The following is a 24,358-nucleotide window of genomic DNA, read 5'->3' as shown; positions in this document are numbered from 1 at the left end:
GGGGCACTCGCATCAGATCGATAGGACATTTTAAAATGATCCTTTGGGCTGTGGTCGGATATTCAACGGTCCGCCAGGACAGATCGATAGACATCGACTCGATCTCATCTGAGCTTCTCCCGCGTCAGCGATGGACTCCCCGGAGATTTCAATGTATTTTGATTAGACGGGTAAAAGTCCCCTCAAGAGAAATAATCGCCGAAGACGAAGCTAATCCAGATCCAGAACATCGCTGTTCATCGGGAAACTCGCCGAGAACTTCAGAGTGGGCAGAACATCGCTGTTCATCGGGAAACTCGCCGAGAACTTCAGAGTGGGCAGTATTCTGGTGCCCCAGACGAATGCGATACGCGCAAGTAGGATGAGTAATCGATTCAAATGCGTTGATAGCTATCTCGATATTATGGCAAGTGACGCATCCAACCCGATACCCATCTATCTCCAACATTTTCCGACTCGGCGGCACCACAGAATCCGCTGGGCTGATGAGTTGACGTTCATCATTCATCAGCTCCTTCCTCTTCGAAAAATTCCTAAATTGTCCGTTCCGTGGTCCTTCTCTGGCTTGTCTCTCCCTTGTGCTAATCCCTTATCCCGCGGGAATGCTTCTCCCGATTCCCTGATTTCGAGAGAGCATCGAATCAAAATGGGTGGAACTGAAATCCACGATTGCTTTCTCCTTATTCAGCGTCTACCTCAAGTTCATTGAATGATGTGCCGGCCAGGAGGTTGCCACAAGCGGCTATACAAATGTTTCGCGGGAATGTCTCCTAATCCCGAAAGCCTATCCAGCAGATCATTTGATGCGATTATCGGGGCTGAGCGGGATGGCTTACACAAGTCGCTAGGCAGGATCTTCATTGACTCGGAAAGGCAGTGCGCTCCAGTGGAGCCGAAAAACAGCTGACACAGTGTACGGCCGATTCACACAGCTTCTTCTCAGTGATGCTCCGCTCGTGGATATTGTCTCTCTATGAACGAATAATCGAGTGATTCGATTTGAGATCATGAACGGTGAAACCATAGGGGTCGAACGATACCACGTAACCGCTGCCTTCTCTACCAGCTGTCGAAATCCTACAGGAGGGAGGGGTAGGTCTCACCAGAGACGGTGGCAACCGGGAGGAAGCTCCGGGGAAGCTCGGGAACCAGGTTAGAATCATCCGGAGACCGAACACGATTGCAACAGAAAGGCCGTCATCCGGTGTGGAGGAAGCCGTCCTCGTTCGAAAAGTACACATTCTATCCGGATGACAGGCAGAAGCTGAGCGTCTCACCGAGACATCACAAGCGAAACTCAATTTTCTTCTTCGAGTGACCGTATTCTTTATATCATTCGACACAGCACCCGAGTCTCCCGACAACTCTGGTGTTGCCTCCTACCCAGAGAGAAAATCCTTAGCGCTAACGTGAATTTATATCGGACTGGGATGGCTTCGCGGAGGAATTTACTGTCCTGGGAAAAGCGGCATGTCCGTGCGGATAACTCTAAGGGGACAACGTGTACATGTTGCTCTCCAGAAGGTCAGGTGCTGTACCGGCGGGAAGGGCGCTTCCTTGTACTTACGGACCTCAGCAGCGGATCGTTGAAGCAATTAGAGTCCCCGAGTTTTTCCCGAGCAAGATCTGGTGCGAGTCCCGACGTAACGATGCCTTATCAAGCGGGATTACGGCCGCCGTGGGTTGTCAGGCAGCGGACGTTCGAAAATAACTGCGAACTCTTCTGCCGATAACGACCTCTTGTTCAACCTTGCTGAAGATTGTCTTCTGGCAGGTCTCATGACAGGCCTTTCTGGACCGGAACCTATTTACGGGGTGAGATGTATTCGGAGCGGACGGCGAGCCTTTCAGGGTTTGCTCGAACGGACCGAGTTCACTCGGTCGCGATGCTCGGAGCTCGTTTTAGCGTCCAGTGCCGAACCGGCTCACCTGTGTGCGGCGCTATTTGCACTAAAAGTTCTGAGTAAATGTTCCCTTCGGAAGGAAAAGGGGGACACTCTCAATCCATTAGGAGCCGCGTCCCGTCCCATCTACAATTATTATCAGATCGATATCGATCTCGGCGACATTCGGTCGAATTATTACCGTAATGCTGTCGTAGAGGGCTCTTCTATAGATTGAAAGAACTTCTTCCGAGAAGCGCTCTCGATTCCGAATAGGGCCCCCGCGGTCGTCAGTGAAGTTGTAGCGATCAGCATGGATGCTTTGTCTCGCAATTGAGACGCATAAGTGGCGCAAGAAGGCAGAAGCGATCCTCGCCGAGCAAAAGGAAGATCGCCTCGATGTAGTTCGAGTAACGAAGGAGTCGATATTCGACGTCAGACATGTCTCCAGTCTCTCTCCACATTCGATTTCATTGGCCGCTCACGCCGTCGGAGAATTCGCAGAAGGTCCCCATGTCCCCATTGCCTCAAAAATCGCCGGAAATTCCCAAGTAGAAGTCGCCGATGAGCCAATGGGCATCATTTAGGGAAGGAGAAATAACGCCGCAGAATGTCTTCATTTAATTTCCGCTGACGAGCAAACGAGGACGAGGTAGAGTATTTCTTCCGGTGCAGCTCGGACGCTCTCCTGCCGGACCGAGATGCAAAATTCATCGAATACATTTGCGCAATGAGGCGCACCCAAGCCAGAACACGGGAAGCGAGGGACGTTTAATACTCACGTCTCCCCCGGGACTAGAGAGCACACACGTGGAGCTCATGCTGATACCGGAGGCTATCGCTCACGTAGCCGCGCAAAATACTGACTGAGCTTCAACGAGAACTACAGATAGGGTTCGTGCGTGAAATGTTTCGCTTTCGCATATCGCAATGCATTTGACCTCCCTCCAGTTCTGGATTAGTATTGCTTGGATGATTCTCGGAAGCCTCGGTGAGTTAGCGGGAAAAATTAGTTCACTGGCAAGAAAGTAACTTCTATTCCGCTTACAACGCACGAGGTTTGAACCTGCGGTGTCGAGGGAACACGATTCCACGATTTTCTCGTCAGAGCGCTGAGTTCTGTGGCCTTGGTCGTGGACCGACTCTAGGATCACAATCCCAGCATTCTCGCTGTCAAGGAGAAAACTGCCGCACAATCACTCGAAATCCCCGGCCGTTGTCAAAGCCTTGATCTCGGATTCGGCGGATCTCCCTCCCAGACCACCAGACTCCCTCCTTTCTCGCTGCTGCCCGTTTCAGTGAACGACTTCCTTTCAACCGAGGGGAAGATCTTGCCGGGGATCTTGTCGGGCTTTGGCGAGACATAATGGATGCGTCGGGGGAGCGGAAGAAAAAAACGGGGGCTTGTCCTCTCCATCATCCAACCCCACCGAGTTCCAGGAAAGGAAGCCGAAAGCGGGAGACAGTGCCCCGCTCAGCGACTTATCTCCTTCGCGCATCGAGCTGCAGACGAAACGATACCAGAGAGGCCCAGAACTTGCTTATCTTTCGTACGGAGCCCTTAATCGGTCGCCGACTAATATTCGTGTGAATTGGAGCCCAAGTGTGAAACAGCAGAGAGACTGCTCCTTTCGTTCTCTTTTCCACTTCTGGACTCTCCGTCGATATCGAGCCGCTGCTTGTTCGAGGTTCTCTCCTGAGCAGGAGAACCTTAAATTGCTTGGAGCGATCGATCCTGTGCCGGACTGGGATCCCTTAGGCTCTTCCCTCATTGTTTTTCCGACGTGAAGAATTTGATCCGACGAGGGAGGCAAATTGTCTCCGAGCTTTGTTCGCGAGGCATGCCCGACGGTCGTCGGCGTAGCTCGTGAATCCGGGATGCACAAGCTCATCACTGAAGCGATCTTCGGCAAGGACATTACCTCATAGTAACAAGAAATCCAATATTCGTGATCTGCGAATATTCTGTAAGCCGAGAATCCAGGCGGAGCCCTCTCAATGACGGGAAATATCCCTCGAGAATCGCATCGGGACGCTCCCGTTCGCTGTTGAGAGTTTTTCAAATTGATTTGCCGCCGACCTCCATTTCCTCTCTCCCTTTCCTCCTTGGAGAGCTTTCAAAGTCAACGGCATCCACCGGCGGGGTAATCCCGGACATTATCCGACTTAAGAGCAGAAAACACTACCGTAAGCCAGGGCAAGCTCACCAGAATCCTTTTGGAACGTGTTTTTCCTTGACTTCTGATTCCAAGTTCACTAGACGCACTGAATCGAGCAGCGGAGTGACTCGAGCGGACCAACTTTTTCCTGTATCATCCTAGAGGAGCAGTGATCACACAAAACTGGTTCGCACCTTGTTGCACACCGATGGCACCGCGGCCACACTGAATTCAACACCCAATTTTCCCTTTTTGCCGACGACGTTCCGATGCCCAACCAACGGAGTAGTGGTTTTGGAGCAGAGGCGGCAAGGAGAAGCTTCGGGGAGAGACCTGAGTTTTGGGAAAGGGCAAGACCCTGACGTCAAGCCGGCCAAACGTTTAACATACAGGAGTCCAGATCATCGGAACGGATCGCTAGGTTCCTGGAATCTCAGGACACCACAACAAAGCGTTTCAACGAACGTCCCGCACCGTTAGCTTCCCCTCTTTTGCTTCCCCGTTCCCTCGGCTCGTTTCGCCTTTCTCAACGCGCTGACTGCCTCGTCTGGGAGCAGATGCGATATTTTTCCCGATCGGTCGTCCGGTGCTCTTCTTCGAAACTCTAGCGATCGTCTCCCGGAACCTCGATGTCCCGGCCTTCCCACATTGTTGCCGCTCCTCGAATCGATGGATAATTCATCTGAACAATCTCTCTAGGAGACGCTTTCCAAGAAGCTAGTGCCGGATCAAATGGAGCGACACAACAGCTCCTTGCGCACTCGTTCTGCGTAAAGCATCAATTTCTGCGTGGAACCCGCGCTTGATGGAAGGCTAACCAAGTGAGCGGGTGGGGGAAGCTGCCATTGGTGTGACCATCAAAGTCTGCTGTTCGAGGATGGAAAACGTCTCGTGCTGATCGAATCCTCCAACTTTCAAAAGTTCTGACAACGTCCGTTCTGGCGTTTCCGGGGGGAATTCCTCGATCTCCAGACAGGCAAACTTATTTTCGCTTCGTCGGTGAAGCATCAGTCTCAACGAATAAATAATCGGGGTGAGCCCCTCGATGTTCGGGTCCCCCTCGAGGGCTTCGAACGCGCTTCCCTCATTCATGGATCGACTGGGCTCGATGTTCGGACGATTGAGTAAAGATAAGATTTGTCCGAGAACCGGCAGTCGTGAGAGCCTGTCGTGGGTGACCGAGTGTTGATTCAAGGCATTCAGGGGCTTTTCTTCTGCCTTGCCTCGCTGACCCCAGGCGGTAAAACAACCTGACGGGGAAGACGACGCCTTCCCGAGAGTCGAAAGTCACGAAAGGCGTCTCTATCGAAGATGGAACTCAGCCATGTAAATTCGAGATGAACTCGCGCGTCCTACCTGGAGCTCTTCCTGAGCTCCGTCGCGAGATTCATAACGAGGAATGTCGTAACCCGGAAATCCCATTTCCTCTCGACCGCTGATTGGGCGCTCTCCAGGCGAGTTCCTAACAAGTTCGAGATCACTCCGAAACGAGGTCAAATCGAAAGCTGGAGGGAGACCCGGGATTGCGATGGAATGGATACGACAGCAACAGATATCAAGCAGATGGACAGAAGACATTTATTTGATTATTCTGGGGCCTCCGTCTCCTCAACGACAGCATTGAACTAGTATTAGTAATCGACGAATTGCCTGCTTCGGAAAGTTGATAGGGTCTCCCGTCGAGTTCTGGAGCTGATTGACTGAGTCGAAAATTCACGAGAAATTCCCGGAAGATCGTCGCGGCATCACGACCACGGCTCGAGCACCTGGATTCGAGAGTCCCGTAATCGCTGGCTCACACCTCAGAGGCCTCGGGATCGGATCACCCGCAGGCCTTTGCCGCTGGCGCGCTCTCATCACGGCCTGAGCTAACTGACGGAGCCGGAAGTCAATGGCTCGAAGCTGCTCCGCTCTCTTGCGTGGGTTGCTCTCGCTGATACTATTCCCGTCCTCTCCCGTTCCCCATGATTACCTACTTCAAGCTCCTCGGGAAGCCGAGGCTCGATCTCGAGCTTTTTCTTGGCGGCAAAAGTCTGGAAGGTACAGTTCCTCGCGGATACAGCTTTCACGGGGAGCATAGATGTGCAAAAGAAAAACACTCTCCCCAGTCCTCTAGCGATTCTTCAATCCTCATGGGGTGAAGTTTTCAACCTTGTCCAAAATCCGACGACGCGACGCTCGCGATCGCGGCAACGAAACACTAGCTCTCGGCAGAGGCCGGCGGTCTACTGCATCGTGCGAATCAGGTAGAGGGGAGTGATTCCTCGCTGAAAGACAACAGAATTCGCTGGAGCCAGCACTTCGTATTGTTCTTCAACACCTTCGAGAGCTCCTCGACGCTTCCGTGTTAAGTTTACGAAGTAAGCATCTTCTGGATTGACTGCATTGGGATGATAGATATGTGAAGCGAAGGAGCTCGCGAAGACCCCCAAGGAATCGCGAGAGTCGACGATTGAGTAGAATAAGCCCCGACATCGATACAGTTCTCTGTTGCTTGCAATTAGCCTTTTGATACAGCGCTCTCCGTTTATGCTTGCCTCGAGACGAGGAGCGAATGCCGGAAGCGGTACGATCCCGCGGAGCGAATGCCTCATATCGAATGTATCTGCACTCGATTCTGTTTCTGCGCGTCTTCTCATACATATCTTCCGTTCACCGTGGTTCCCGGCAGCCTCTCCCGCTGTCCCTCCGCGTACATTCCGTTTTTCCGGGCGAATCCATTAGTCCATGCAGCATTTCCTTGCATTCGTGTACGAGAGCTACCGCTTTTCGCAACGAATTCATCTGCGTGATTGATGCAGAAGTAGCGGCGAACGGAGCTGGGCACGCATGAATGAACCCTCCGACGACGGACGATACCGTGGCAGGGCTGGTCTCCTCTCCCCAGGAACAGGAGACCGAAGACCAATCATTTTGATGTGCTCGCCTGGAAAGCTCGATCGCGGCCGACTAGAGAACAATTCATTTTTCGCCGCTCCGGATGATGAGGAGATCCGAGAATGCTCCCTTCTGCTCGTCGGAACTGAATCCGAAACCATTCTGCGTCATGAAAAACTCATCTGTGAGATCTTCAGTCGGATCCTGCGGCTAGAGTCGGACGGGGACGCGATCTGATTCATATTGACTGATGTCGCGAGGTGAGAGACGGAATCATCGGAGTGCAACTACTTCCCCGCATCATTATCCGCAGAAGTTCTAAATAATTGATAATAAGAATCATTCTCCGTCTATCAATTACTAAGGCCTGCCTCATCGATTGATATGTTCAACATCACATTCAAGGGCCTTTCATGGCGAGCGGCTCGCAATCCACATACCAGATGCCCGATCAGCGAGTAGGGGGTCTCTCAAGGGACGATTCCAGGCTCGGGGAAACCCTCTCACTGAAACCGCGGGAAATCTTGCATGCCACGCTCATCGAGCGAAAACGAGCTCCAAAATATACGATCAAGAATTACCCTTTAATCCTAGAGAGAGGCCGACTTTTCGCAGTTGTCTGGCCGTACTCATACTATGTAGTCAAGGCCTTACAGATCAGATCAGAAGCTTCGGATTGTTCTCGATTCGGGAATTCTATCGTCTCCTGAGCCTCAGCAGTCGCCCTTTCCAGGCTCTTTCTCTGAAACGATCGATTGCTCTTGCCTTGGCGCCAATAGGAAACTTCTATATCTATTTGGGAAAAACTCGAGCATGACCGGGGTCTTCCCCCGGAGACGATTTCGAGACTGCGATCCCTCGCCCGGAATTCGCGCGTCGGATCCTTGATCAGATATTGATCCCTGCCTCATCCCGGCTATCTGCTACCTGCCGCGCGATCCCGAACCCGATCCGGGACTATCACCGAGCTTCTATGGCCAGCGAAGGCATTGTGGAGGTGGATCGATCACCGCCGCTGGTAGCAGGCCATCCTGATTTCTTTCGAGTGCCCCATCTGCCGTCTCCTCATTCGAGAAGCTCCCGGCCAGATGACTGCATTCTCCGGCTCAGGACCTCGACTGATTTGAGCACCTCGGTTCCGCCAATGAGCCTCGATGGGAGTCTCTCTCTGGGACGAACCGAGAGAAGCTTCGGCGGTGGGTAGATGGCGACCCGGCGTCAGCGGATACCCGTTTCCAAACAGAAGCCAAACCGAAGCTGCTGTTCAGCTCGTGCACAGCATTCGCGAGGCGTGGAGCTGTGATTGTGAGCAAGAAGAGGCTCAACTCGATCCTGCAATATGATTGCCGTGCATAAACCTTCCGACATGCGTGACTTGATGCGACTTGAACGGACCGGTGCCCATTCCCACATCCATGGACTCGGTCTCGACGATCATTTCGAACCGAAGGCGGTGGGACAGGGCATGGTTGGTCAGGTCAGTGCGCGCCGAGCCGCCGCGCTCCTACTGGAGATGATCAAGGAGGGAAAAATCGCGGGAAGAGCAGCTCTCCTCGCTGGAGAACCAGGAACCGGTAAGACTGCTATCGCCATGGGAATGTCGTCGGCTCTCGGTCCGGACACCCCATTCACCTCGATATCCGGCTCGGAATTCTATTCCTTGGACATGAGCAAGACCGAGGCGCTCATGCAAGCCCTACGGAAGAGCATCGGGGTACGAATCAAGGAAGAAACCGAAATCATCGAAGGTGAGGTCGTTGAGATCCAGGTTGACCGGCCGGCAACAGGCCAAGGAACGAAGGTGGGGAAACTCACTCTGAAAACGACCGAAATGGAAACAGTTTACGACCTTGGCACGAAAATGATCGAGTCCATGCTCAAAGAAAAAGTCGTTGCCGGAGACATAATTTCGATCGACAAGGCGACGGGAAAAGTCACCAAGCTGGGCCGAAGTTTCACCAAAGAACGCGATTACGATGCTTCGGGACCGCAGTCGAAGTTCGTCCAGTGCCCTGAAGGCGAGCTGCAGAAGCGCAAGGAGGTCGTGCACACGGTTACCTTGCACGAAATCGACGTAATCAACTCACGCACCCATGGCTTCCTCGCTCTGTTCAGCGGCGACACCGGTGAGATCAAGACCGAAGTTAGGGAACAGATCAACGCGAAGGTATCCGAGTGGCGCGAGGAAGGAAAGGCCGACATCGTTCCTGGTGTTCTGTTCATCGACGAAGTCCACATGCTCGACATCGAGTGCTTCAGTTTCCTGAATCGGGCTCTCGAAAGCGATTTGGCACCGATTCTTGTCATGGCCACTAACCGAGGCCTGACGAAAGTTCGAGGAACCGAGTACGAGTCTCCCCATGGTATACCGATGGACCTCCTCGATAGAGTGCTCATCATTTCGACTGTCCCGTATACAGAGAAGGAGATCAAGCAGATTCTCAAAGTTCGATGTGAGGAGGAAGATGTCAACATGCAAGACGACGCTCTGAACATCCTGACGAAGATCGGGACCGAAACTTCGCTGCGTTACGCAATTCAACTGATAACGACCGCCCAGCTGGTGGCGCAAAAAAGGGGCGCATCTGAGGTTTCGTTGGCGGATATAAAACGAGTTTATTCTATGTTTGTCGATGTCAAGCGGTCACAAGGCTACCTTGACGAATACCAATCCGAGTTGCTCTACCATCAGGCGTAGATCAGGAAGCAACATCCGTGTATAATATCATGAATCAATTTCTGTGTATAATATTATTATCATTACCGTGTCAAATAAAAGCCATCTGGCAACAAATACAATCCTGTCCCATTAACCAACCAGGCATGATGGTGTACGAAAGTTCGAAAGCATGTTCAAAACGCACGTTCTTTGAATATTCACAAATATATGGCAGCCATCTCCGAACATGGAATGATGCTGTGATGATGATGGGGCGGCAGTTCCGAGTATCGCAAGAGTGCCCACATCTGATCTGCAGGGACTTATTCTTCAATCTTGAGAAGCTCTCCATCGGAATTTTGTCGCTTTCCGAACCGTCGCAAAATATTCTGGAGTGTCTTCATAGGTGACGGTCGAAGATCCACCGTAATGCAGCCGGCAATACTCCAGCCGACCACCGCGGACGCTTAGGTGAATTTGTGACTTCTCCATTCACGAATTCCTCGGGATCATGCGAGGCATAGGTATGAATGTATCTACATCTACATCTACATAATCAATAAATGAGAACCGAGACTCGAGGACCTAGAAGTCTTCCAGGTCCGAACCCGTGAGATCGGCGGAATACGAAGTCGGGATTGAGTTCGAAGAGCGCTCATTAGATTCCCCTATCGCATCGGCGATCCAGCTATCAGATATGGAAACATCATCTAGTTTGAGAGGTTTTTTCAACCTGGGCTCAGAGTCTGAAACTCGGCTCCCATCATCTTCTTCCTCATCGGAATCCCTCGCAAGATGGCCTTTAGCAGTTCCGAAAGCAGCGCCCAGTCTTCTCAGTGGCTCCTCTATTTCGTTGTACTTGTTTTTAATGATTTTCAGCCGCTCCTCCAGTTCTTCCAAATTCGTTTCCGTCTTCTTAGAACTCGAGGAGCTCTTCTTCGATGAGACCACCACGTCGTCGTAATCGTCTTCATCCCCCAGTATAGCGGATGCGCGAGTACTTTCCAAAATATGCGGATCTTTGTAGATTTCCTCAGCGATCTTCAAGTAGGAGGACTGTCGGGTGATGCCCTCGATCGACGCGAGGTTCGCCCCGAAACTGTCCGTGACATTGTCGGAAGTGATTGTTATATCTTCCGCATCTTGAACCGATTCTTCATAGTTTTCTGTGTGAGACTTCTTTGGAGTCGTCGCCGTCGTCGTTGTCTGTTCTTTGATGGTGTCCTGGCCAGAGCTGGACTGAGATGGGAAACCCATCGAAAGAATTTCTCGGTATTTCGATGGAGGTTCCGGATCTTCGTCCTCCTTCGAGGTGGACACGAAACTATCTGAATAATTCTCACTCGGCATCTCGGGTCGATTCGCTGAAGACGTGGGGTCCATCGCGTGAGAAAATGATCGCGGCGACTTGGATCCTCCACTCTTTGAGAGTTGAGACTCGGAGTTCGCCGAGAAAGGTGCGTCCAACGCTGACTTCGAGTTCGAGTTCCCAGTATTGCTCGTGGTGGACTCCAGTCCCGAGCTTCGATCTCGCGAGGCTGGCCCGGGCTTCTCCGGGAGACTTGATCTTTGCGGCTGACGCCGTTCAGGAACATTCCCCGGTTTGGTCCTTGAGTCCTCAGCTCCAGCTTGGTTTCGTTCTTGTTCGAGGTAATCGAGGAGCACTTGAAACTTCATGAGGGATGTTTCCAGTCGAGATAGGAACTCCTTGGACACAAATACCCCATCGTTCTTCGACGAATCATCAACAGCAGAGGCGTTCACCTGAAGACGGCGGAGTATTTGAAGTTCGCTCAGAGTTCTCGTAAATCAGCAGATAATGAGTTCTAATTTATGGACCTTCTCAGAATATATGGCTCGATAAGAACGACCAAATAGAGGAGCTTACCACGGACGAATTTTGTCGAGATTTCTGGGGGAGCTTCACGGAGGGATAATCTCTGGGAGGCAGAGAGCCTCGAGGCTTCTCGATTGCCGAAGTACTGATCGGTTCGTCTACCACCGAAATCGGTGCCGTTGTCGTGATGCGCAATGGTCGGTAACACGTTTGTTTCGAATGGTCCTTATTGTTCTCCAGCATGATCTTCGCGATGTCGAGGGCGATGTCCCTCGGAATAGCGGGATTCCTTCGAATGTCGCAAACCTCGACGGAACGATTTGAGTAGAGCATCTGGATAAGAGCTCGGCATCCCGTCGCAGTGATCCCACAATTTTGCAAATCGAGAGCACGGAATTTATTTTTCTGTTCCAAAGATTTCGCGAGCTCCAGCACCCCGCTGTCTCCAACTGGATTTGAATTGAGGATGAGTCTTTCGAGTTTGTTGTCTTCGGCGATGAAAGCGCACAATTGAGCGATCAACTTCGAGCTGAGACCACAGCTCGACAAATTCAGAATCATAAGCGACGACAACAGGGGGAGCGCACTCACCAAAACATTCACTTGTTTCGGGTACAGAGGCATTTCCTCGAGACTCAAAATTTTCATCGACTTTGCGGCGGGAAATGCGGCGGTGACGGTCGCGAGATGCTTTTCCGACATTGGGATTCCGACGAGGCGGAAAACCGCGAGACACCACTCGTTTCTAATCAAGTGACGGTAGAGAGCGTTGCAAATCGACGACATAATCTCAGGATCGGTGTAGATAGGGAGTCGGACGTTGCTGTGATAGTGGAGCTTCATCATGTCGTGCGTCAGCTGGGGATTGTCTCGGAGGAGATGGCTTTCGAATGCCACCGACAGGAGGCTGTCATCGTTGACTAGCGTGTGAAGGAGGATGAGCAGGTCGTTTCGATCGATAACATCGAGATTAATTTCGAGCCTGTCCTTCAGTAATGGAGGCATCACCGGCCGGTAAGCCGCGAGGTTTTCTTTCACCAGAGCGTGTTTATAGCGCTCATGGAACTTCGTACCCGTCGGGGGCTCCGAGTGCAAATCAAACCTCGACATGTTGAAGGAATCGCAGACTTCGAAGAACAAGATTACGTCGAGCTCACGTTATCCATGATGGCCTCGTTCCTAGGATGAATTGACGCGCTATCACAGAATCACCCGAAATCCCAATGACAACAAACCCATGTGAGCTCCGTACAAACAGCAGCGTACGGGTTCTCGTGGTCGTTCGATTTCACCCCCGAGAGGCGTTCAAATCAGCGCGGGCTTGAGTTTGGCGCGCCATCCCTCCGCCACTGCCGCCGCATGCATTAGGTGGAAAGCGTTCGTGACGTCAGCATGAAGAAACCGATGGGGGTGAACTCGATTCAAATTCGTCAGCTCTGGAATCCCTGAGCTTCTGCCAGCGTCCGGGTCTCCGATCGATTGCGCCGGAATCGGGACGTTGTCCACATCAGGAATTCTGGATGGCAACCATTCGAGTCCCGAACTTCATCACTTCATGTCCGACTGGGGGTTCCGGTTTCACGAACATGAGCCATTTACTACATGGGGTGCTGTCCGTCGTGTTCTTAAGATCTTGGAGAACTGCTTCAAGTTCCTCCTAGCAAGCTATGCTAGTTTCCACAAAGCGCTCTTCAAGTCCATGAGCTCCGGTATCCAGATATTTCTGGACGAGACACGGGCTATGAGTATGCTAAGAATGAGCTGTGAGCTTCACAGAAAAATTCGGGAATGTAACTAATGGACTGAGAGAGCCGCGACGATTGAGCTCGCGGAACCGGAAAAAAAAAAGGATAGTGCTCGTCGAACTGAGAGCTGTTGGGGTATTCGAGGACAAAAGGGAAACGAAGAATATTCCAGCATCATGAGCGATTTATTCAAGCATCCTCGGCCTTAGTCGTTCTCGTATAGATAATCTGTGAGTGATGTTTCGACACGAGCTTGATGGCTCCGCTCTCCTGAAGTTCCTGGAGGGCTTTCTTCGCCAGGGACGCACGAATCTTCAAACGCTCAGAAACAACTGAAGGGGTGATCAGTTTGTATGCCGACACCTGGGGAGAAAAGAAGACGGAGGAATTAGCGGAGAAGAGCCGCCAGAAGGATGCATATGAATACGTCAATAAGATGAACAATCGTGCTGAGATACAGCTGATTGAGTCAGACACGACAACCCGGAGGATGGAGATCGCCGTTGGATGATGAGGTGAACATCGTCCTGACCGCAGTCTCATAGCTTTAGCAGACTCAGGACTCAAGCAAAGGCCACAAGACTGCGGGAAGGGGACGCCCAAACGACAGTGAGCGGGAGTGCTCACATGCAACACAGGGTCTGATAGGACGAACGCGACACTCACGATAAGACTCATCTACACTCATCTAGTGACATCCAACACCAACAAATCCCAACGTCGTCTCTTGACGTAGATGGGAGCATTTCGGTTCACGTTGATAGATCATCGATCCGTGACGGCATGCGAATACTCCGGAGACGAGAATTCCCGTTCCGCGAGCTTGTGAGACAATCGGCGAGTAAATGCATACTTGACTTTTGAGTGAGATTACCTCTTTGTGCAACTTGTCGTAGGTTGCCTTGTCGAACAAAACAAGGTTGTTAAGCTTGTCGCGAACTTTTCCTTTCGACCACTTCTTCTTCTTGGCCTTGCCTCCTCCGGATCCTTCTTTCTTCTTACCGGACTTGGCCGGGTCGGACTTTCCCTTCGTATCCTTTTTGGGAGGCTGCAAGTGAACAATACTCCTGAGATTGGACGTTCGATCTCCAAGTCTAGACGTTGGGCCTGTATCCAAACCAGCGAGTCCTTGGGCTCGTGAAGGATGATATTCCACCACCAAGTTGGGGAGAAGGCCTCGATTCAAAGCATTCCTCGGACGATGCCGACCTTTGAATTGACTGCGGAATTGATAATGGTCTTCCTCGCGCGTGCTTGCAATGGAAATTGGAAACTTCCGACACTATGTAAGCGCAAAGGACCCAGCAGTATCCGTGCCCGGGAATGCGATTTCACGTGTGCTCAAATACACGAGCTGCTAAGAGCCGCGTATGGAGTCGAGGATCCGGGCTGACTGAGAAGTTCGTCGGAGTCTCACATATCCCAACGCATTCGAGTAGCCTCGGGCCACGGTGTCCGGCAACTCGGCCATTACACCCGATGCAAATACGCGAGATGCGCAAGAATGATGGGAAATCCAACACCACGTAACTTCGATGCTTGTGTCACACAACGTGGTCTGGTTCTCGTGAGGCCAACACAAGGATTTAAATCTTCCGAAATTTCGAACTCCGAACTTGAGCCTCACTCCAGTCTTTCAACGAAGAGGCCCAGGGAACGTTCAACTCTCAAATCAAGATGTAGCTCTCAGATTAAACAAGAAAACTCGATATTTACCATGTTGACGACGCGACCACAGTGAGGTGCGGCGTGGAAAGGAAGATGGCCGCGTCTAGTGGTTTCGGTTTGGATGGTGGGACTTTGGATTTTGGCGGGCTCCTTCGAAATGTAGAGTCGGACCCGACAATCTAGCTCCAACTCCTAGCACGATGCCTCGATAGAACGGTGATGTCTTCGGTATCTTTCGCCAGGAACTTTCTCGGTGGTAGTAGACTATGTTCTACTCGCGGTCAGTTCTCAAGCAGATCCCCTGAGCGGAAATACGTTCCGAAGACAAACGGGATGTATGATCCGGGATCGAACTATATTTTATGCATGACTGTGTTTCCCATCCTCCTGTGATCGGTCAGGAGTCAGGAACACTCCGGGAACAATTCTCACGCCGCCCATACAGTGGCATACCAAGCCATTCTCGATTCCTCGGCCGATACTCCGATTCGACTCCCTCCTCGGATCTATCCCCGATTTCCCCATACCTATCGTTTTTTAATCTTTTCATAGAAAAAGAATTGATGGAACCTGACTCGATACGTCGTGATGCTCCCCTGCGTGTGAGGCGTCAGGAATTTTTCTCGACATCTTCTTCCCCTCAAAACCACGAGCAATCAGCGCCCCAAAAGTCACCGAGACATCTGAGCGCAATATGTACGGTGCCTCGTGACCGCTCTGCCCATCAACCATTTCCAGTAACAGTGCACATCGGGCGGACTTCGCAAACCGTAAGCAATAGCTTCACAGCGACGAAAGCGGAAGACGCAAAGAGGATCGAGTCCAGTATCGGAATAGTCTCGAGATGCCTTGATTGGGATGAAACGTGATTTTATAGCCGATGAAAGGGGCCCGATCGCGCGGTAGGAGCTCTTCGGCTGGTACGGAACCCACTTGGGCCTGCGGGGATGGGGCAGTGGATCTGAGCTGAGACGGTCTGTTATATCCGCTGCCGGAAAAATGGATGGCAAGTCTATAGGACGAATAGCTACTCTTCAAATACTCTCCATTGGGAAAATCAGGACAACACGATACCGCATTCATTCGACACCAATCTCGGAGGGTCACGGGCTCAAAGAAATTTTATCTCGTCGAATTTCGATATCGTAATGCATTGGTTCAGCTCGGTCTCCGTCAAGGGTTTGTTCCCCGGCCTCAGAACAATTACTGACTTCATGCCCGCCGCAAGGGCGGCCGTGTACTCTCCGAACACATCAGTCAGGAATAGGATTTCGCTCGGCTGTAAACCCACACTGTCGGATATTTTTGAGTAGGAAGCAGCCTCGAGCTTGGATCCTGCTGTGGTCAAGTCGTGAAAAGACGAGAGAAAGCGGAGCATTGATCCTCGTTTCGTGTAGTTGAACAGATCCTTCTGAGCTGCGACGCTACCTGCAAAATTTGCCCGGCTCTAGATGTTGTGACGGATGTTTATATCGAATGATCCTACTCGATGTTCAAACTGGCGGAGAATGTTGGACGGCGATGGAATACCCGAGGAATAAATGCCTATCGGCATGTTGCGGGCCTGCCAGGCTGGAAGAGCGTCATAAACGTCCTCGTAGAGATCACTCTTCAGCTGACCGGTGTAATATCCATCCTTCCAAATGAGGCTCTGTAGCTTCTTCAAACCAGCGTCTTTGACATCGCGGTCCATCTGCGGCGACGAAAATCATCTCTGAACATCTCGATGCAACCGATGAATCACCGAGGCATATACAACGACAATCATTCTGATAGGTCATCATCATGACGAGTGACTGCTGTCTGGAAGCCGAATTGAAGAAACGACAATTCCGAGCAGCGACCTTACGAGCTCCAGAGAGTCAGAAGATTGAGGAGAGCTGTACCTACCTGCCAGAGCACGCTCTCGACCAGCGTCGGCTTGGAGCCATCCGTCGGCGGGGACTCCGGCTCGCCAAGAGAGTATTTTATGATCAACTCCACAGCGTCGGCGAGGTCCTCGTTGTTATCCCAATTTTCGTCCAGGAACTTGACAAGTTTCTCCCGAGCGTACACGAACAGAACGTCCTTGACGAAAGATATCGGAGTGACAGTTCCTTCGATATCCAACAGAATGTATTTGATCCCGGAGAATTCCATCGCTCGCCACGCACGCTACCCTGAAGAGGAACTACATCGAGCATCGAAATCGGTCGGCGTCCAGTAAGAGAATCGTGCGGACGGCCCGAGTACTGAGATACTCCTCTCCGTGCCAAGAAGAAATCGGCATGGTCAGAGAAGCGGCACGAGAGAATGAAACCATTTCGTCTTCAGCATTGCACGGTCAGGGGAAGGATTCCCGGTCCGATATTCACCTGTCGTGTGGATTCAGTTGAATCAGCAAGGTGCACCTCCTTGCCGTTGCGAGCGGCTCCCGTCTTGCGTCAAACTCACGCGCAGCTGATGCTCAGATTCAAAATTTGGCGCCGGAATGTTCGCGCTCGTTTCGTTTTGATCGTCGGCTGATCTAGTTCTTGTTGTACCGCAAAGCGGTTTGTGCTTGTTTGCAATGCGGCTCGCATGGTGGTGTGTGAAGGATAGACAATTTACCAAAACAGTGGTGTGCGAACTTATCACAATCTAATCAGAGGCTCGTTGAGCCTCGCGATGAAAAACGAAGCCGCGATGGAGGAAGTAAAAGCCTTCAACGCTGAGGTAAGCTCTTCCCGAAGTCCTCGGTTTCGTTCCGGAGAGCGGTCCGGTTGTGGCGGAAAAAAAACAATAGGTCCTCCGAGAGCTTCGGTCAGGCTCGAGGTCCTTGTTTTGAACTCGAAGAACACTTAGGGACACATCGGGCAAGACTTCGGCCTCGCTGCGCCTCTCTGCGGAAGTTCCGCTGGTCAGGGCCAACACGAACTGACACCCAGAGCACTCCGGCGACTCTGAGTACTCATCCGTCGTACTTGCCTGAAATTAAGGGTCTTCCGCCATATAATCGGTATCATCGGGCTCAGACCAGCCTTGCAGCTTTTCTGCAGCCTATCTGTCCGTGAGGGAAACGAAGAGCGTCTATCTACTCGGCGCTCACCGTAGACACGCCAATGTTGTTCTACAAAAATGGGGTCCGGCATCCTCCGAGCGTTCTCCGTACTGGGGGAAAGGAGTCGCGCTATTCCGCATCCGCGAGGCCTGAATTGGCTTATCTAGATGGTCTGTCCCTCTGCCTTTCTTGCGCTGCCCCTCGAAGGGGTTGGAAAGAGAGGAAGAGGAGACGGATGCTTTCCGGTCTGAGTTCGCTCCATAATGAGAGAAGGTGTAGAATCGGAAGCATGAAAATATATATAGGGAGCCCCACGTATCGCTCTAATGGAAAAAAATCTCTATTAATTCCAGCTTCAAACTCTCTATGAATCTCGTCCTCCTGTTTCGAAGGCGAAGATGACGGACATCACAAAGCGCGCGATGAAAGGGGTCAAACTTTACAAGCACGTCGTGCACACCGTCGAAAAGTTCATCCACAAATGCAAGCCCGAGTACAAGGTGCCGGGCCTTTATGTGATCGACTCGATCGTCCGGCAGAGTCGACATCAATTCGGTAGCGAGAAAGACGTCTTCGCTCCTCGGTTCCAGAAGAACATCAAGAACACCTTCCAGAGTCTCATGAGATGTCCGGACGACCAACGCCCGAAAATAGTGCGAGTGCTAAATCTCTGGCAGAAGAACGGAGTATTTCCGACAGAAGTTACTCAGATGCTTCACGAGGTCGTGGCATCTTGTTCCGGACAGGTAAATGGATAGATCGAGACCATTCAGACCACCTACATAATAACTGGTCCACGTCGAATCAACTCGCGCATGCTCAGAGATTCGAAGATATCCCTGAGGTTTAAACTTTTTTGCGTTTTCGCAGAACCCGATGGAGTCCGTTCGCAATGGAGACGATGTGAATGTTGGAGAGGATCCTTCCTTAGCCTCAAAGACATCGACTCTCGCGAATCAGATCAAGGAGCAGAGCAAAGAGAACAAGCCAGTTTTCGATAGAAAACTCCTGGACTTCGACTACGGGGAAGAAGAGGAGGATAAATCTACGTCGGATGCCGGTCACCATCATCATCATCATCACCACCACCACCATCAACCGACACATCCTCCGGAACCCCCTAAGGTCGAGGACGTGCAGAAAATTGCTAACACGGTGCTTAATCCATCAATGTTGGAATCTATCCAGAAAGCCCTCGCCGCACAGGGAATGGGTCAGGTACGATCGCGCGAATTATGAAGTATGCGGAGTTCAATCGAAACTTTCGGCAGCGTCATATGAAGTTCTCTCGCTCACTGATACCCAACCCAGATTCTGACGAATTTCACTCTCATCTGCAGATTTTGAAACCTGAAATGCCCTCTGACATGGGAATGCAGATGGTTCCACCTCCGAACCATATGATGGCCTCGCCTTTCGGTCTCCCTATGATGGTTGCCAATCCGTTCGCGACGCCCGTACCCATGCAACCTCCGGTGTCTCAAGAAGCCGATTTGATGGTTGGGAAAGACGAAGACCTGCGCAACAAAGAGGACGGTCCTCGACGAAGACGGAGTCGGAGTCCCAGGCGGCGATCGCGGTCTAGATCGCGATCGCCAGCGAGGTCGAGAAGGAGATCGAGAGACCGGAAACGCGATCGAAGTTCTTCAGCTGACCGGGAGCACGAACGAGAGCGTATGTCCAAAGGTTTGCCCGCCGTTCGAAGAGGCTATATCACGGTGTGTTCGAATACGCTCTGGTTGGGACATGTTTCGAAGGCGACCACCGAGTCTGATCTGGAAGCGAGCTTCGGAGAACACGGCAAAATACTCAGCATCGATGTAAGGAACCAGAACCCCCTATTCCCATCGAGTTCAATCTCAGAAATTATTCGACGGATCGCGTTAACCCATCGATCGTTAGTCGGATCTGTGCGGATTAAAATATTGGGATGATTTTTTTCTCCTCAGCTTATCCCTCCTCGAGGTTGTGCATATATTTGTATGGACCGTCGACAGGACGCCTACCGAACGCTGGTCAACAAGCGCAACATAAGACTGAAGAACTCTCCATCGAGAATAAAAATCGCGTGGGCGCCTCATAAGGGCGCGAAGAATCACAAAAACTTCAAGGATTACTGGGACGTGGATCAGGGGTGCTTTTTCATCCCCGACGACCAGATGCCGCTCGACGTCGATCTCGCCCAGCTGGAGGAGGGTGGAATGATCGACGTCGACTCGCTCCCGGACTCCCTCAAGAAACGTTACGAGCTCCTCAAAATGGGGGGCAAGCCACCAAGTGCCATTCCTAATGCGATGCCGACCGGAATACCGGGCGGTATCCCGATGCCGTTCGGAGTTCCTCCTTTCCCCATGGCTTCGATGGGAGCTCCGGGAAGCAATGCGCTCACGGCCATGCTGGGTATGCCTCCGATGGCCCTGCCACCGATGATGCTCAACCCGAATATGTTGCGCCCGCCTGGTGGAACTCGAATGAATCTTCCCGGAGCTCAAGGAAGCTTGCCACCTAGTTCGACGGCCGCGGCCGTTGCACCCCCGCCACCGATTAGTGCGCAATCGCCATCTGCCAACGGCGATGCCAGAGGTCCTAATGGTCAGACGAACTTCGGTCCTCCTGGACCGCGGAACCTTGCGCGCGGAGCCATGCCGCAGATGAGAGGTCCTGGTATGCCCGGTATGCCTCCTATGAGCAACATGCCTCGCCACATGTTGCCAAGAAGAGGTCATATGATGGGCGGACCTATGCCCCGTCCGCCGAGCATGAGGAACGGACCAGATGGATCGATGGATGGCCCGGACGGAATGCCGCCGAGATGTGAGTGGGGCCGTTCAATATATGACTCAAGGGAATCAGTCTGCTGGATCCTTCGGGCTCTCGGTAGCGACTCGAGTTGAAGAATTCACCCGGACCGGTTCAGATAATTCCGTAGCCGACTTTATCGAAGTTTCGAGTTTCATGACTTGATTAAAATTATTTCTCTCCCGCAGTCGGTATGCCGGGACCCGACTTCTTGGCCCGACACGGGCCGCCGCCACCGAATTGGAATGGGCCGCCAGGAGGTCCAATGTGGCGTCACGGCTTACCTCCTGGAATGAGACCCGATTTCTCGCGAGGTCCTCTGCCGCCAAACTTCAACGGACCGCCCCCAATGGGTAAGCTCAGGCGGTGTAGAGAAATACTCAACGGAAGGAGCAGGAAGATTAGGGTCTTCACCGCACTTCGAATAGGTGGAATAATCCTGCTCGTTAATCCAATCAGGAAACTTCCCTAACGGATCACCCCTGGGTCTCATGGGCGCGAGACCCCCCCAGGCCGGCACCGGTTCAGCGAGCGGCTCAGTAGGCGTTTCCGGGCCCGAAAAGCGACAAGCGCACGAAGAATCATCGATTGCGGGAGGTCGAGAGAGAAAAAGACGGTCTCGTTGGTCGGATGCTCCTGGCGGTAAGTTCGAAACACCGCGGCGCTAAGCATTCGAGGCCGCTCCCGGCTTTTGCTCCGTTACCGAATGTCTGAGAGGGACTAATTCTCCAACTTTTTCCTTAAAGATGCCCCCGCGGTGCCTCCACCTGTGCTGGCAAACCTGCCACCGGTAATCGAACCCGAGGCTGCGACCGAGGTTCAAGCCGAGGCTTCAGCAGACGAGCCCGGAACGCCTGTCGCCGATGAGACTGAGTGGCCGGACAAGGCGCCCGGCGAGGATTTCGATATGTTTAACGATTCGCCGAAAGTGAAGGCTTCGTAGCTCTAGGTCAATTAGCTTGTGTAACATATCGTCCGCTGATTTGGTTTTCGAAGCGCAGCGGTCGACTCCCAGTCGAACTCCAAGGACACCGCATGGCTGATGAGCGAATATCACATCTCTGTAAATATAAGGACTACGTAACAGAACCCAAGAAATATCTATAAGAATCCTATATGTATTGAATTAGTCGCGTTTTGATTGTTTTATCTTCGTTGCATGCCAGCCGCACACGGGGATCATGCCTCTTGTTGACTATACTGTCTCTGAAATATTCGGAAGACATTGAAGACTCGTCGCATCCATCGAATAAATCTCGAGCTGATATTTAAGAGTCGGAACGCGCAGCGAAATCCCTCCATACGACGCTTGCCTAGTCCAGCACTCAGTCGCGTATTCACCTCGGGGCTGAGTGGGGCTCCAGCCTCCTCCCTCCAGGACATTGTCCCGAATCGCTGAAGTATAGAAGCGCCCTTTTGGGTTCCAGCCCCTCAGATCCGAGCCCGGCCCCCCTCCCGGAAGAAGTTCCGAGCTCGTCCCCTACAGCTTGGAGCATACAGGCCGCGCGGGATCAGGAGTCCCGGATGGGGTGTGAAAAAATCACCCAAAAAACTTTCATCTTGATGACAAGCTGGCCGGATATTGTGATGAAGATGAGTCACCGACTATTCCCCCGGAACAGCTTTTGAAAGTCACCCCCACTTGGGTCGAAATGTGTGTGCTCGTCCGCCCGTCACCTGACTTCGGAGACTACAAAGCGCTGAGCGTTCTCATTTGAATCGATGCGAATGCGGCGAGTGACCCGTAAATGCGTGCAGAGCATGTGCTGTGAGAGCACGACTCATGTCAGACGGAGTCTTCACTTTCTGAAGAAGCGCCTCTGCAATGGACGGGGCCCGACTGCGCGCCGGCACGAAATCAGGACGTTCTTTCCTGCATGGCCTACTCGAGTTGAATTGACTCTTGGAGAAACCATCGCGAGGGTGACGGACCTGACCTGATCGGAGTGAAATTCAAGGCGCATCAGAAAGGGTCGGAATTCAGCAGGGTTCAGCACGCCGAGTTTCGTGGACGATGGCACACCGCTTCGAGGTATTTCAGCGGCAGAAAGAGTTGACGCCGCCGGGAAATCAAGGACGAGAGAGTCATCTCGATTGTACCAATCATGCACCACGAGAGCAACGGAGCATCACGGGAGGGGGAGAAATTCAAGAATCACTCGATGCAGATCCCTCTCCCCGAGAAGAAGCTGCGCCGACAGGTTCCTGCAACAGACGAGGAGACAGAGACAGCTTTCGTTCTATGACGAGGGTCAATGCCTATAGGAACATTTCATTTGGGCACTCTCCAGAGGATTAGGCATTACCTAATTCCCACACAGGTGCAACGACCGGAGCACCGTCGGCAGTCTCATTCCGCGTCTGCCGGAACGGGTCGAAATTTTTCCAGCTGAAGGCATCTCCATGGACGTACCTGTCGCGATCACGGTATGCCTATGAAGGGAATTGATCGAGAGAAACGACCGGAAACGCAGTCTCCTGTTCTCAGTCGGTCAAAATTGAAGGAGATGAGTTTATCAGTTCTTCTTGGAACAACATACTTTATTAAAGACGCAATCGTAGATAACATAGTTTTTAGATGCTGTAAACGGAATAGGCTGGCGATCGAACCTTGATTTTTCAGATTGATTTGTTCCACTGTTTATACGAGGTTTCGGACTTTCATAACGAGGATCGTCCGTTTGTTTTCCTTTCGCATCGACTTCCAGAACATTTCGTGGTAAGATGCTTATCGTGGGTAGTAGTCCTCATCTTTATCATCAAACAACCATTCGGGCAACTATAAGATACATTCAACCATCTCAAGTTCGCCTGAATATTTTGTATCGCTTTACATGGGTGCAACGCAGCTACGGCTGCCATCGACACCCGCTGACAGGGTTCTGCTATTTGGTACAAAACGTATGTATGGCTTCAAGCATGCGCTCCCGAGTCCGGCACTCTGCATACCTCTCTCTTTATCTCTGCAGTCGAGGCGGCCATAATACTGTCACGATGAATTTCGACGCGATTCCGATTAAAGTACACTCTGGTTTACGCATCGGAACGTACTAGGTAATTAAAAGATGTAAATTTCGAAAGTCGCTGCCAGGATGAGAGCCTCGACGGTATAGGATTTCGGCTTGGAGAGGGCGAGCGCGCTGACAGAATCGGTTTGTTCAATCATATGCGAAAGTTGAGTTCGGAAAACTACACAAGTGAATCGGAGTCGCCTTCCAGTGCAACTAAAGTGTTTTTTTCCTGGTGGGTTTAAAGCGATGCTACTTTTTATCGATTTATACACAAATATTGTTGTGTGGCTAGAAACTCCATATAATAATAATAATAATATCAGGCGTCCCGCAACGGTATCGTGGAAACCGATCGACCTATCTCGGATTGGCGTTCTGTGTGGGATTTTCGCTTCTGATTCAGGGGAGGAACTTTGTTTTGCGGTTCCAATGATCCGTTGTGATTTAAGGCACAGTGCTCCGATTGAGGAGAAGGTCCGGGGACGCAACGGTGAGCCTAATTCTAATGAGATTCAGTCAGTCGTCAATAAATAGCCTCAAGGAACATGTGGACACGCTCAGTCACGCGGTGGAGCAGACGTTTTCAAGACGTAGGAACTTCGTCTCGCGTTCTTTCTTTTCTAACGGAGATTCTCGGTAGCGATTGACGTAGATGTCGAGATTAGCCTTGCGCCGCTCCACAATCGGTTGCTGACACTTCC

The 24,358-nt window shown here is 51.8% G+C and overlaps 5 protein-coding genes across 5 annotated transcripts; 2 read left to right on the top strand and 3 right to left on the bottom strand.

Annotated features, from left to right (window-relative positions):
* The first annotated feature begins 8,173 nt into the window (after positions 1 to 8,173).
* Positions 8,174 to 9,714, top strand: rept (RuvB-like helicase 2 rept). The gene has a single exon (XM_003738216.2). It carries the CDS (start codon positions 8,259 to 8,261, stop codon positions 9,615 to 9,617), a length of 1,359 nt encoding a protein of 452 aa, XP_003738264.1. The 5' UTR covers positions 8,174 to 8,258; the 3' UTR covers positions 9,618 to 9,714.
* Positions 9,715 to 10,055: 341 nt separating this feature from the next.
* Positions 10,056 to 12,525, bottom strand: LOC108865006 (uncharacterized). Its single transcript, XM_018641603.2, has 2 exons — positions 11,467 to 12,525; positions 10,056 to 11,342 (listed from the first exon to the last, which is right to left on the bottom strand). The coding sequence occupies exons 1-2, from the start codon at positions 12,523 to 12,525 to the stop codon at positions 10,164 to 10,166; spliced, it is 2,238 nt and encodes a 745-aa protein (XP_018497119.1). The 3' UTR covers positions 10,056 to 10,163.
* Positions 12,526 to 13,326: 801 nt separating this feature from the next.
* Positions 13,327 to 14,925, bottom strand: RpS25 (ribosomal protein S25). Its single transcript, XM_003738215.2, has 3 exons — positions 14,877 to 14,925; positions 14,035 to 14,208; positions 13,327 to 13,523 (listed from the first exon to the last, which is right to left on the bottom strand). Exons 1-3 carry the CDS (start codon positions 14,877 to 14,879, stop codon positions 13,350 to 13,352), a joined length of 351 nt encoding a protein of 116 aa, XP_003738263.1. The 5' UTR covers positions 14,880 to 14,925; the 3' UTR covers positions 13,327 to 13,349.
* Positions 14,926 to 15,928: 1,003 nt separating this feature from the next.
* Enoph (enolase-phosphatase E1) lies at positions 15,929 to 17,261 on the bottom strand. The gene is made up of 4 exons (XM_003738214.1): positions 17,183 to 17,261; positions 16,719 to 16,987; positions 16,359 to 16,521; positions 15,929 to 16,256 (listed from the first exon to the last, which is right to left on the bottom strand). The coding sequence occupies exons 2-4, from the start codon at positions 16,965 to 16,967 to the stop codon at positions 15,940 to 15,942; spliced, it is 729 nt and encodes a 242-aa protein (XP_003738262.1). The 5' UTR covers positions 16,968 to 16,987; positions 17,183 to 17,261; the 3' UTR covers positions 15,929 to 15,939.
* A 97-nt stretch (positions 17,262 to 17,358) lies between these two features.
* On the top strand, positions 17,359 to 21,589 carry Isha (Insulator su(Hw) mRNA adaptor). Its single transcript, XM_018641602.1, has 8 exons — positions 17,359 to 17,522; positions 18,201 to 18,593; positions 18,718 to 19,065; positions 19,188 to 19,667; positions 19,797 to 20,661; positions 20,835 to 20,999; positions 21,106 to 21,288; positions 21,393 to 21,589. Exons 1-8 carry the CDS (start codon positions 17,475 to 17,477, stop codon positions 21,587 to 21,589), a joined length of 2,679 nt encoding a protein of 892 aa, XP_018497118.1. The 5' UTR covers positions 17,359 to 17,474.
* The last annotated feature ends 2,769 nt before the right edge of the window (positions 21,590 to 24,358 follow it).

Source organism: Galendromus occidentalis, unplaced genomic scaffold, assembly GCF_000255335.2.
Source record: "Galendromus occidentalis unplaced genomic scaffold, Mocc_1.1 scf7180000075836, whole genome shotgun sequence".
Lineage (NCBI taxonomy): Eukaryota > Metazoa > Arthropoda > Arachnida > Mesostigmata > Phytoseiidae > Galendromus > Galendromus occidentalis.
This window is presented reverse-complemented; position numbering and strand designations above follow the sequence as displayed.

Excerpts from the sequence above, each read along its gene's own strand:
- rept (XM_003738216.2), top strand. The coding sequence starts at position 8,259 with ATGATTGCCGTGCATAAACCTTCCGACATGCGTGACTTGATGCGACTT.
- LOC108865006 (XM_018641603.2), bottom strand. The coding sequence starts at position 12,525 with ATGTCGAGGTTTGATTTGCACTCGGAGCCCCCGACGGGTACGAAGTTC. Across the intron at positions 11,343-11,466 it reads CTCGACAAAATTCGTCCGTG|GTGAACGCCTCTGCTGTTGA; the intron begins GTAAGCTCCTCT and ends CGCCGTCTTCAG.
- RpS25 (XM_003738215.2), bottom strand. Across the intron at positions 13,524-14,034 it reads ACGACAAGTTGCACAAAGAG|GTGTCGGCATACAAACTGAT; the intron begins GTAATCTCACTC and ends TTTTCTCCCCAG.
- Enoph (XM_003738214.1), bottom strand. The coding sequence starts at position 16,967 with ATGGAATTCTCCGGGATCAAATACATTCTGTTGGATATCGAAGGAACT. Across the intron at positions 16,522-16,718 it reads TCGAGAGCGTGCTCTGGCAG|ATGGACCGCGATGTCAAAGA; the intron begins GTAGGTACAGCT and ends TCGTCGCCGCAG. Across the intron at positions 16,257-16,358 it reads GATAGGCATTTATTCCTCGG|GTAGCGTCGCAGCTCAGAAG; the intron begins GTATTCCATCGC and ends CAAATTTTGCAG.
- Isha (XM_018641602.1), top strand. The coding sequence starts at position 17,475 with ATGAAAAACGAAGCCGCGATGGAGGAAGTAAAAGCCTTCAACGCTGAG. Across the intron at positions 18,594-18,717 it reads TGGCATCTTGTTCCGGACAG|AACCCGATGGAGTCCGTTCG; the intron begins GTAAATGGATAG and ends GCGTTTTCGCAG. Across the intron at positions 19,668-19,796 it reads GCAAAATACTCAGCATCGAT|CTTATCCCTCCTCGAGGTTG; the intron begins GTAAGGAACCAG and ends TTTTCTCCTCAG.